This window comes from Capsicum annuum, chromosome 10 (assembly GCF_002878395.1).
Source record: "Capsicum annuum cultivar UCD-10X-F1 chromosome 10, UCD10Xv1.1, whole genome shotgun sequence".
Lineage (NCBI taxonomy): Eukaryota > Viridiplantae > Streptophyta > Magnoliopsida > Solanales > Solanaceae > Capsicum > Capsicum annuum.
In genome coordinates, this window is record NC_061120.1 from 220,232,169 (window position 1) to 220,245,561 (window position 13,393).

The following is a 13,393-nucleotide window of genomic DNA, read 5'->3' on the forward strand; positions in this document are numbered from 1 at the left end:
TCATTAAGCTGTCTGTTTAATTTTCTTTTACAATCTTTTGTCTTTAATTTATTTTAGCTCTAAATTTCTTCATCTTCGCATCATTTTAATCTTACACTTCAAATTATAATATTAGACACAATCCATAAAATTAATAATCAAAAAAGATAAATAAAAATACTAAATATAAAACAAATAATGACTAAATACATACTCCTTTCGTTTCGTAATAAATGAATTGTTGAATTTTGACACACAGATTAAGGAAAAAACATTAAAGACATAATGTAACATAACTTTTCATTTTTACCTCTAAAAAAGAAAAAGTTAATCTTGTAATACCTTTTTAAAAGTTAATTAGTTGTCAAATCATAAGGATAAATTTAAAAAAAAATCCAATGATTCACTTATTTTGAAACACCAATAAATATTCTAACAATTCACTTATTTCAAAATGGCGGGAGTATAACTTTGACTAACATCAAATGACTCAATCAATTGGAGGCAAAATTCCAAAAGCAATCAATTGGACTCAATCAATAATGCTGTCATTTCGACCGCACTTCTCCATTATTGCTCTTTCAACTTTCATTTCACACCACACAATCCACAAGAGTGTTTGGAGTAACTAATAAAATTGTTGTTATGTGACTAAGAGGTGACAGTTGTTGTTTTTGGTACACAATATGTATTATGTCAAAACAACTTCAACACAAGTTCAAGATTAAATCAAGAACACTTATAAAGATTTTCAACACCTTCAACACAAGTTCAATATGAAGTATCTAAGAAGTGTGTTATTTTATTTTAAAGAAAAAAGATAAGTAGAATAAGGTAAGTTTTCCGAATTCACAGAGTGTATTTAAGAAAATAATTTTTCTCAATTACCCGAAGTTACGAAATTTTTCTTCTAGGATAAAATGACTTCACGACCAGAATGTAGTGATGCCTTAAACTTTCCGGTTTTCTTCGAACTCACTCAACGGGAGATGATCACACAGAATTTTTCGAAGCAACAGAAATATTTTTTCTATGCAAAAATTTTCATACTAAATGTGTGAAAAAAATGCAGGGTTATATAGCCATGAGTTCCTTTTCGGAAAGGAGGCAATGGTTAATCGAAAAAGTATATTATTTCGGAATAGTCCTGTCTATCCAGTTCGAAATAACATGTCTTTTCTGAACAACCATAACTGACCAAACAGTCATCCCTTTTCCAAAACAGTGTGTATTTTTTTCGAAGGATTGTATCCTCCATTTTTCATTCGCACCAATTGAACCCAACAACGGTTTCAAGTTGTGGAAATAACTTCCTGCAAAAATATGGGGTAAGATTGCATACAATAAAATTTATTAAATAAAAATTTTGTGGTTTAGCCTTCCTTGCACCCGCGTGTAACAGAAACTTTAGTGCATCAAGCTGCCCTTTTTTTAACTAAGAAAACCAATCAAAAAAAGTGAATTAAAAAAAAATCGCAATATTTAGCAGAGTTCAGAATTCAGAGTAGAAAAATGGTTATTTCTAAACTGTACTAGCTATTTGAAATATTATAAACACTATTATTATCCAAGAAGCAATATTAACAAATGAGAAAGGGGAAAAAAAGAAAGAGGAAGTGAGAATGTTGTATTTTTCACTTCAATAATAGAGAACAATGACTCAATCAATTGGAGGCAAAATTCCAAAAGCAAACATTACTTTCTATGTCTGCCAGTTTGAAATGTTATACAATCACCACTAGCTCCCACTACTACTATTCCTGCTTTTTCACCTTTCATTGTCATATTACCATTCAAGGGAGTATTTGAATAACTGCTAAAGTTGCTGTTACGTGATTAAGAGTTCACAGATTCAAGCATTGGAAATAGCCCTTTGCAGAATTGCAATATAAGGTTGCGTACAATACACCCTTGTGGTGAGAACCTTTCCTGAACTCTGCGCATAAAAGAAGCTTTAATGCACTGGGACTATCCTTTTTCATTGTCATATTACCATTCTCCATTGTTGTATGTTTCTATGTTACGCCACGTTATGGGTACGTTCGGGCCATCAATGATATCGAGTGTTGGTTCCGCCACCCAGGATGTAGACTCGAGGTGTGACACATGTTTTGTAAGGAGAATAGATATCAGTTGTATAAGCTCAACATTACCAGTTTGAAGTTACATTTTTTCATATTTTGCAAGCAGACACTTCTATTATAGTTTTTGTAAAACATCTATTGTAAAACGACCAGAAAGTTTAGGTTAATATTGCACTATGGATCATAGGGTAGGTCAATGTTAAAAGACAAACGTGTGTTTCTTGTTTATAATTCATTGGAGTACTAAAGCATCTGGTACCTTGAAATATGACCAAATTTGGTATGACATACTCCAATTTTACAAGGTTTTTATTATTTCTGAACTCAATTTTAGTGTATTTTTATTATCCTTTTTAGCTAATGTGATAACTTTGATGTGAGCCTCATTTTTATGTAATAAAGGTGTCGTATCAGCACAAAAGGGTGACAAAAGTATACTAAAATTGAGTTCAGAAGGTAATAATACCTATGTGAAATTAAAAAGTATTATAGCAACTTTGATCATAATTTGAAGGTATTGAATGCTTATCTTTAATTCATTGCTTTCAAAATAGTAACAGGTTCATGTAGGGTAGAGTTAATAGCAGGACATCAATTATTAGCTTTCATTTTCCTTTCTTGTATTCATTTTCAATTTTTTTCTTAGCTTTCATTTTCCTATCTTGTATTCATTTTCAATTTTTTCTACTGATTTTTACTCCAACCGATTTATCTACTTGTTCCATTCCCTCTCAGCACTCATTTTCTCCTACCTTTGTTTCCTTGTAAATCTAGTCCACAAAAGAAAATTTGTAGAATTCAGACTTGAGAGGATCTAGGGAAAGACACAAGAGGCTGTTTTTCTTTATTAGACTAGCCAGTGAAGAATTAATTAAGGAGATGGCTGTGGAAATCATAACTGCTATTTTGAGCCCAGTCGCAGAACACTTGATACTGCCAGTTGCTCGACAGATTGGGTATTTGATTTACTATAGGCGCAACATCAGGTCTCTGGATGAAGAATCTAATAAGCTCGAGAATATCAGAAGTGGGGTGAATCAAAGAGTGGAGGCTGCCCGGAGAAACTTACAAGTCATTTCACCCAATGTTGAGGCTTGGTTAACTAGTGTTGATACTACTACTGCTGATGTGGCAGTTGTAATGGGAGGTCGAACTGAGGTTGAAAGGGGTTGCATCTACGGTTGGTGTCCAACATTGAAGTCACGTTACTTGCTGAGCAGGAGAGCTAAGAAAATTACACTGGAAGTTACTAAACTTCAAAAGGAAGGTAACGAGCATGCTGTTTTCTGCTATCCGGTTCCAGCTGATGAAATTGAAGCTATACCTAGTAACACTAATGAGGAGTTTGTCTCCAGAAAACAAAAGAAGGAAGAGGTCATGGCAGCTTTGAGAGATGAGGAGATTACTATTGTTGGGATATGTGGTATGGGTGGTGTTGGTAAAACAACACTGGCTGAGAAAGTAAGAGCAAGGGCAAAACAAGAAAGGTTATTTAATGATGTTGTCATGGTAACTGTCAGTCAACAACAAGACCTGAAAAGAATTCAGGGCGAGATCGCCGGAGAGGTCGGGCTGACGTCATTGCAAGGAGACAATTTGTTAAGTCGTGGAGATCAGCTCCGTGCAAGGTTAATGCAAAAAGGAAGTCGCGTCCTTGTAATTTTGGATGATGTTTGGGAGGCTCTTTATGATCTAGAGAAACTTGGAATTCCCACTGGTAGCAACCACAACTATCAGTGCAAAGTGGCATTGACGACGCGCCTCCGAGATGTTTGTGACGCTATGGAGGCTCAAAAGATTGTAGATGTTGGAATCTTATCTGATGAAGAAGCATGGGTCCTTTTTAGGCAGAAAGCTGGTTATTCAGCTGATGATCCCTCTCTTCCTGAAGTAGCAAAAGATGTTGCCAAAGAATGCAAGGGGTTGCCACTTGCAATTGTTACTGTTGCAGGAGCACTAAAGGGTAAAACGAAGCCTTCATGGGAGGATGCCCTTGTAGAATTACAAAAATCAGTACCAAAAAATATCCCAAAAGTGCTTACAAAGGTGTATCAACCTCTGAAGACAAGCTATAATCACTTAGAGAGTGATGAAGCCAGGTATGTCTTTTTGCTTTGTTCCTTGTTTGAGGAAGATAGTAATATTTGGACTGAAGAATTACTTAGATATGGAGTGGGGCTTGGCATCTTTTCAGAACTTGAAAATTTAGAACGTGCAAGAAATAGGGTGTCTAATCTGTTAGAAACATTGAAAAATTGTTTCTTGTTATCCCAAGGTTCAGGTAAAGATTATGTCAAAATGCATGATGTGGTCCGGGACGTGGCTATATATATTGCATCTGAGGGTAAGCATATTTTTATGGTAAGTCACGATGTGAACTCCAAAGAGTTCCCAAGAAAAGACTCTTACGAGCAATATAGTCATATGTCAATTGTTGCAAATAAGTTTGATGAGCGTCCCAGACCAATATCTTGCCCACGACTGAAGCTTCTGATGTTAAAATTCCGTTTCAAAGAGGGTTTCAAACTACAAGATGGTTTTTTTGATGGAACGAGTAAACTCAGTGTCATAAGCCTGAGTGGATCTGGTCGAAACTCCCTTCTGCCCTTTCCATCATCCATTCAGAGGTTGTCAAATCTGAAGACGCTGTGTCTGAGTAATCTAAGGTTGGATGACATGTCTATTATTCGGGAACTAGTCTCTTTAGAAATTCTCAGCATCAGAGATTCTTACTTGAAGGAGCTTCCGGTGGAGATAGGAAACTTAACCAATCTAACTATGCTAGAGTTAACCAATCCAGCTATGCTAGAGTATTGGAATATTGGAAAAGAACGTATGAGGATTTCACCAGGGGTGTTATCAAGAATAGTTCGATTGGAGGAACTACATCTAGTGGGAGTAGAAGATTGTAGTTACTCCACCTTGAGGGAGCTGGAATCGTTATCGAGATTGACTGCACTGACATTAGATGGATGTTCTAAAGATGTGATTTACAGTAACTTGGGCCTTTCCTCCAAGTTGACACGGTACGCTCTTAAAATGGGTGGACGCTACACGATTACTTCATTCATGGAAACTTACAACAAGGCTATCGATCTAGACGTCACCAAGGGCACCCCATTGGGTGATTGGATCCGCCTCCTGTTGAGGAATAGCGAATGTGTAAGTTCAAGCGGAAAGGGCTCCAAGAATGTAGTGTTCGAGTTGCAGAATGTGAAAGATCTCAGGCTGTCTGATTGTGATTCATTGAATATCCACTATCAGAATAATATTTCATTCCCCAAACTCGAAAGGCTGGAGGTAATCTATTGTGGTCATCTACGGCATCTTTTTTGTGTGTCCTTAGCTTGCCCTGATGATGAAGAAGAAGGGATCTCTCGAGGGACACATATCAGAGGTGACGTAATTAAGTTCCCCAATTTATATTGCTTGAAACTTGATGATCTGGAATGCTTCACACACTTTTGCAGTGACACTGTTGAGGGCATTGAGTTCTCTCTGTTACGGGAAATGCATTTGAAGGAATTACGAGTGTTCCAAAATTTCTGGCCAACAGCCAACAATGCCATCACCGACTCAAATCCTCTTTTTAATGAAAAGGTTTGCTTCTACATGAAAAAGTCTTTATTTGAAGGATTTTTATGAATTAATATTTTAGATTTCTAAAATAATTCAAGTTTTTAATTACTTTAATTACTATCTTTGCCCAAATTTTTTTGGCAGTAATATTCAATTATTTTTAATTATTTCAATTTAAGTGATATTGATATAATTTCGAGAGTAAATCAAATATTTATATCTTTAAAATTTTTTAAGTTGTTAATTATTGTGATTTTGCTATAAAAAAAAACTAAGAATAAAAAAGAAGAATAGAGAGAATAGAGAGTAATTCTTATTTCTCTTTTGGATAATTTACAATGAAGGAGCCCTTCTATTTATAAGAAAAATTTACTCAAAGTTTCTGACTAAAAGACAGATACTGATAGATATCAACTAGATCTTGATAGACAAATACATATATGCTGTTAAACATATAGTAGTTATTTTTTTAAGTCTAATAATAACTTTGTAATAATATACGTATACAAACTTGAGCAAATTTTAATAATATATAAAAGTTATTATAAAACCCAAAAATTGATAGACTTTGTTCAATTTTAAAAATAACCGATAATACATCATCACAAATTCGAAGAAAATATCTTGAAATATGAATATGAGTTTGAAAGAACAAATGAATTGACACTTTTCACCCTCTTTTTGATGAAAAGGAATGTATCTACCGTACAACTTGATCATTTAGAAAAAATAATTTCTTTTACAGTTTCTCAAGTAAAAGATTTATCAACTTCTGCATTTTATTAGAAATAGAGCGGTCGAATTCATAGTTAAATGGATAATACAATTAATTTATAAATTGTATAGTCATATATTTACATTTTAGTGGTATCTAATGATTTAGTTTAAACATGATTTAACTTATTGTACTAAAATAACATTAAAAAACACACCAGAAATAAGAATTTTATTAGTAATTATTTGCAAGACATCATAAATGAAGTTGATACCTTGCCAATGTTTGCAGGTTTCTTGTCCCAACCTGGAAGAGCTATATATCAATGAGGCTGACAGCATAAGTTCTCTATGCTCTCACCAACTTCCAACTGCCTACTTCAGCAAACTTGAGACATTGAAAGTAAATGAGTGTGGAAAATTGAGAAACTTGATGTCTCCATCAGTGGCCAGAGGTCTTCTGAATCTCCGAAAGCTAAAGATAGAAAAATGTCCAGTAATGGAAGAAGTGATCACAGAAGAGGAACAAGAAGGAGAAGAAATCATGACTAATGAGCCCTTATTTCCCCGGTTGGAAAAGCTGAAACTTGCATGTTTGCCAATGCTGGGGCATTTCATTCTGACTAAGCGTGCTCTTGAATTTCCATTTCATAAAAGAGTGGTTATTTATAAATGCCCTAAAATGAAGACATTTATCCAACAGGGAATTGTGAGTACACTGAGTTTCGAAAGTGTGAACAATAATGATGAGCTGAAAATTGTTGATCTCAATAAAGCGATGTTCAATTCTAAGGTTTGTCTTGTTCCACTTTATCACTAAATTCTATACATATTTGTGTCATGCATTAGCAGACCCCTTGTTTGATTGCTTTATTTAATAATTTAGTCAAGCATAAGGGTGTTTTAAGTACGAGGCATAGTTCGGAGATGAAAGTAATAATTCGTTGCCAAGTTTGGAGGGTGTTTTCACCACTTTAATCTAATAGTAATAGTAATCTTCATATAGTTATTTGTGTTTGTCAGCCGATAACTATTTTAAAGGAGGTAACAAACATAGCTGAATCTACAATATTATAATCCAAGAGTACTTGACATAAGCTCAACAATTTTTTTTCCATAGATTTTTAATCTGTATTAGTAATATCTAGAGGTTTCTTGATTTTGAACACGATTATTATTGTATATTAGCTTGAGGTCATTGAAGATTTCTGTTAATTTCAAATTTTAAATCTCTCTCTCCTTCTACATTCTTCTTTCATTATATTTAACAGCTAATATGCGGATTTGTTTTTCTCATTTCATCTTGCATTCTTTGTCATTTTAAAAGATCTTAAAGAATGTTATTTTGAAGATTCTTTTTAAAATACTTCTTTTATTTGAGTAAACAGCTCAACTTGCTAAATAAGCAGTTTTGGCTTCTCAACTTATCACTTAGTGTTTTTTTCCAATGTGTTGGCTTATGACTGAACACAATAGATGAACATGCTTCAGTGTATCTGCAACAAAATACAATAAAATTTGAAAGATCTTTCAGCTTTCAAAGTTACTAGTTTTCTACACTACAATAAAACACTACCAAATTAATGCTAAATCTAAATGGAGTTGATATTTGATTCCTTCATCGTTTGCAGGTTACTTGTCCCAACCTTAAAGAGCTAGGACTCTATGAGGCTAACAGCATAACTGCTCTGTGCTCTCACCAACTTCCAACTGCCTCCTTCAGCAAACTTTCAGCCTTGGAAGTAGAATATTGTGGAAAATTGAGAAACTTGATGTCTCCATCAGTGGCCAGAGGTCTTCTGAATCTCCGAAAACTATGGATAAAAGCATGCCGATCAATGGAAGAAGTGATTGTAGAAGAGGAACAAGAAGGAGAAGAAATCATGTGTAATGAACCCTTATTTCCCCGATTGGAAGAGCTGAGACTTATCAATCTGACAAAGCTGGGGCATTTCGTTCTGACTACGCATGCTCTTGAATTTCCATTCCTCAGAGAAGTGGATATTTCTACATGCCCCGAAATGAAGACATTTATCCAACAAGGAACTGCGAGTACACTGAATCTCGAAAACGTGAACAATGATGATGAGCTGAAAGTTGTTGACCTCAACAAAGCGATGTTCAATTCTAAGGTTTTTCTTTGCCACTTTATAACTAGCAAACAGTAATAGTAATAGTTAGAGTGAGGTGGTGGAAACACTTCCAGACTTAGCTTAAAAAAAGACAGCCCGGTGCACTAAAACTACCGCTATGCGCGGTGTCCGAGGAAGGGTCCCACCACAAGGGTGTATCATACGCAGCCTTACCTTGCATTTCTGCCAGAGGCTGTTTCCAAGGCTTGAACCCGTGACCTCCTGGTCACATGGCAGCAACTTTACCAGTTACTCTGAGGCTCCCCTTCACTTCCAAACTTAGCTTGAATTATTATTTTTGTCTTGAACTATGCCTAGTAGTTAAAACACCCATAGACCTGACTAAATGAATTTTAAAAAAAACGCCCATGATCTGCCAGCTGACTTAGCAAGTGGTCTCAACCTCTTTTTTGCACGTGAGGTGCTTATGAAAAATGCCACATAAGCAGACCATCTTGTTTGATTGCTTGTTCAATTGTCTTGATGACAAAATTTTGAGAAAACGCTGTTGACTGGAACTGAACACCCAACGAATTTCCTAACCCAAATTCAAGAATTAAACACACCCACACTAAATAAACCACAGACCAATACAAAGCAAGCCAAAGATTTGGAGTTTATAAAAGATTTCTAGACTAAAACCATGCTATTCAGGTAAGAAATAGGGGGCATCTTTATGTTCATTTAGTCAAACATAGGGATGTTTAAAGTGTTAGGCATAGATCGGGGATGAAAGCAACATTTCACGCAAAGTTTCATAGCCTATGGAATTACTTTTTCTATGTGCATTCAGGAAGTCACGGTCTTATTGCTTGGGTGTTGATGTAGACAGTTTTAAGTAGTCAAGAAGTGGAATGGCTGACCATTTTGTTGTAGGCATTATTCTAAAATATCATCAGTGGAGAAAAATGTATGCACAAAGTCATGTTTGAATACTTGGCAAGTGTTACAGAATGAACATAGACTGTTTTGTAGGAACGTAAACATATATAGATAGCAGATTTGTAAGAATCTCTTTTACTTACATAAGGAATGAATTAGTAAACTGCCTTCTTATTTATGAATTCTTAATATGCGTGTAAAAGGAAAAGTGGACAACTAAAATAGGAATGTGATTGTTTTCACCAGTTCAATCTAATTGTAATAGTAATCTTCATGTAGTTATTTTTTGTTTGTCATCTGATACCTATGTTGATGGAGGTAACAAACGTTGGTGAATCTACAATATTATAATCCAAGGGTTCCGGTAAACCCAATAACTTTTTTTCATTGACTTTTTATCTGTACTAATAATATCTAGAGATTTCTTGATTTTAAATGCGATTATTATTGTATATTAACTTGAGGTCATTTAAAATTTCGATAAATTTCAAATTTTAAATCTACCTCTCGTTCTAAATTCTTCTTTCATTATATGTAACAACTAATATATGGATTTGTTTATCTCATTTTATCTTGCATTCTTTGTCATTTTAAAAGATCTTAAAGAATGCTATTTTGAAGATGCTTTGTAAAGTACTTCTTTTATTTGAGTAAACACCTCAACTTGCTAAATAAGCACTTTTGGCTTCTCAACTTATCACTTCCGGTGTGTTTGGTGTGAAGGAAAATATTTTTATGAAAAACAAGTTGGTTTTTTACTTATGTTTGGTTGGTGAGTGAAAAATATTTTTTGAAAAATATTTTCCCCTTGGTTGGTGGATGAAAAAACTATGTTTCAGAAAATAAATTTTAGTGTTTAGTTAAATAGTAGAAAATACTTTTTCAAAAATAATTTTTGACCTTGAAAAATACCTTTTTAGAGTGTGTTCAGTATGGAGGAGGGAAATATTTTTTAGGAAAAATAAGTTGCTTCTTACTTATATTCTTGTGTTCGTATTTGTATATATTTAACATAAAACAATGAGAACAAATAAAGTAAGAAGGATGGGGTAAGAAAACATTTTAATTTTTTAAAAATAAATTAAATAATTAAATCTTTTATTTTAGGAGAGGGGATTGGTAGGTGTGTGTGTCAGAATAGGTGGTTGGGGTGGTGTTTGATATTAGTTGGCTTTTTTATTTCGGATTGATGAAAATGAACCATAATCTAACCGAAATAAATTTGATTTGGTTCGATCTTTACAAATTCAGTTCGGTTATTTCAAATTTTTATTTTGATTTTTATGATTAAATAAGTAAGTCGTTCTTTGTCATTACTTGTCATCTCAAATTGGTGATTTTTTAGAAAAATAATTTTTTTCAAACCTATTTTTCATTCTCAAATATAAATAACTCAACATTCATGAAATGAAATGAAATAATCATAAAGTTAACCTAATACATAACTGCATTAAGCATAAATTTGCATTAACAATCCACAAAACAACCGGAAATTCATATAAATAGTCAATAAAACAACTACTAATTAGGGACGTAAAGGTTAGGGTTATTATATTATATTATTTATACTAGGGTTATATATATGTGTATATATACACACACATATATATATATATATATATAAATTCGGTTTGATTGATTTTCTTTTGAAAATCGAAAACCGAATTGTTTAACCAAATTTCTAAAATTTAAAATCAAAATTGATCCAAAAAATTGAAATCAAAATTAAATTTCGATTTGATTTTTTGATTTTTTCTGTTTGAATAAAAAACTGCCCAGTCCTGGAGAGGTGGGGGGACTAGTACGCGATGGCCGTTGAGGTAGGAGCATGATGGTGGGGTAAGAAAAAAATTAAATTTTCTTAAAAAATAAAATTAAAAAATTTAATTTTTTTTTTTGGGAGGGGGAGGGGGGGGGGGGGGGGGGGGGGGGGTGGGAGGGGGGGGGGTTTTAAAAAAACTTGATTTTTTAGTTAATAAATCGTGTGTGTGTTTTTTATTGTAATTAATAAAATATTTTCTAACTTATAATTTGAAATTCTTTTGAAGTATAGTAGAGTAGCCATTGAGAATTTCTTACAAAATATCCCTCTATTTTAAATGCGCGGTTAGAGGGATTGTGTGTACATGGGGCGTTTTGGTTCACCTTTTATCAAAATCAAACCAAAACAACTATATCGGATTTTTCAATTAATTTACATATTATATATTCGTATATTTACATTTTATTGATATGTAATGATTTAGTCTAAAAATGATTTAACTTACCATAATAAAATAACATTAACATTCATATCAGAAATAAGAATTTTATTAGTAATCATTTGCAAGACATGAGAAATGAAGTTGATACCTTGTCAATATTTGTAGGTTTCTTGTCCCAACCTGCAAGTGCTAGAACTCTATGGGGATAAGAGCATAAGTACTCTATGCTCTCACCAACTTCCAATGGGCTACTTTAGCAAACTTGAAAAACTGGAAGTAGAAAATTGTGGAAAATTGAGAAACTTGATCTCTCCATCAGTGGCCAGAGGTCTTCTGAATCTCCGAACACTACGGATAAAAGAATGCCAATCGATGGAAGAAGTGATTACAGAAGAGGAACAACAAGGAGAAGAAATCATGACTAATGAGCCGTCCTTATTTCCCATGTTGGAAGAGCTGATACTCCATAAGCTACCAAAGCTGGGGCACTTCTTTCAGACAAAGCGTGCTCTTGAATTTCCATTCCTCATAAGAGTGATGATTCTTGAATGCCATGAAATGAAGACATTTGTTCAAAAGGGATCTGTGAGTACACCGGTTCTCGAAATTGTGAATAATGAGCTGAAAGTAGATGATCTGAATAAATGGGTACAACAGAGTTTCAATTCTAAGGTTTGTATTGTCCTGCTAACTGTATAGTTAATTTCAGTGCTCTCTTTCTGTATTAACTTAATTGTAATAGTAATATTCAGATAATTATTTATGTTTTTCACTTGAAGCAACTTGCTTTCACGTTCCCCAAATATTTCCAATTAGAAATCCAAAGCATCAACTTACTCTTTTATCTTATATTTTCAAGTAATGATTGTACTTCCTAAGCTAGTCTCTCTCTCTTCTCTGCTCTTAGGAACAAGAATCTAATCAAGGTGGATACCAATCTGAAGCTAGTGATCACGATGAATCTGATGCTATTAATGACGATGAATCTGAAGCTATCGAGTCTCTAAAGGGTGAACCATGATTTTTGGGTGAAAGTAGATGATCTGGGTGTATAGAAAACAACCTCTCTCAAGATGGCAGTGAATCTGAAGCTAGAGTGGTGTCTATGAATACAAAGCTAGGAAGGTAATACTTGATGAAATAGTCCAAGTGCATCCAAGTCAGCTCGAACATTACCTGATATCTATGCTCGTGATGGAGGCCGGTAACAAGCAGAGATGGGTCCACATTATAATCACGTAAAACCCGGCAGCTTTTACCGAGAGACTTTGTATCATCTGTATTTGTAATTTCTAGAAAATAGTTGAATGTGGATGCAATTATTATTTTTATTAATATATATGAACTTGTGGTCACTGTAGGATTTTATAAACTTTTAAAGTTTGAGTTCTCTCTTCCTTTTGATGCTATATAAAGGCTTCGATCATTTTCTTTTGATGCTATATATACTGCTTGTGATGGGATGTTATGTTATACTTTTTCTCAACAGTGGGCCAAAAGCTTTTGTGTGTTTGATTTGCAGAAGATGCATAAACCAAGTGCAGGGAAGCCAGCAACAAGGCCAACAGTAGAAACTACACCACCACATCACAACATTTTTGTTGATCAAAACAAGGACATAAAAGAAACTCTGATGGCAGAGGAGAAAGGTAACAGAAGGCTGTAACACAATAATTTCATGTTCAAGACAAACAAGGAACCTTACAACAACATGCCTGTCTGGAAGGGTAGAGTGCACACAGACCATACCCCAACCTTAGAGGTAGAGAGACTGTTTCGGTTAGACCCTTGGCAAGAAAAAATCCAAACTAGGAACCTT

The 13,393-nt window shown here is 34.1% G+C and overlaps 1 protein-coding gene across 1 annotated transcript; it reads left to right on the plus strand.

Annotated features, from left to right (window-relative positions):
• Positions 1–2,689: 2,689 nt before the first annotated feature.
• LOC107843965 (disease resistance protein SUMM2) lies at positions 2,690–13,014 on the plus strand. Its single transcript, XM_016688409.2, has 5 exons — positions 2,690–5,663; positions 6,649–7,149; positions 7,988–8,488; positions 11,740–12,246; positions 12,482–13,014. The coding sequence occupies exons 1-5, from the start codon at positions 2,943–2,945 to the stop codon at positions 12,593–12,595; spliced, it is 4,344 nt and encodes a 1,447-aa protein (XP_016543895.2). The 5' UTR covers positions 2,690–2,942; the 3' UTR covers positions 12,596–13,014.
• The last annotated feature ends 379 nt before the right edge of the window (positions 13,015–13,393 follow it).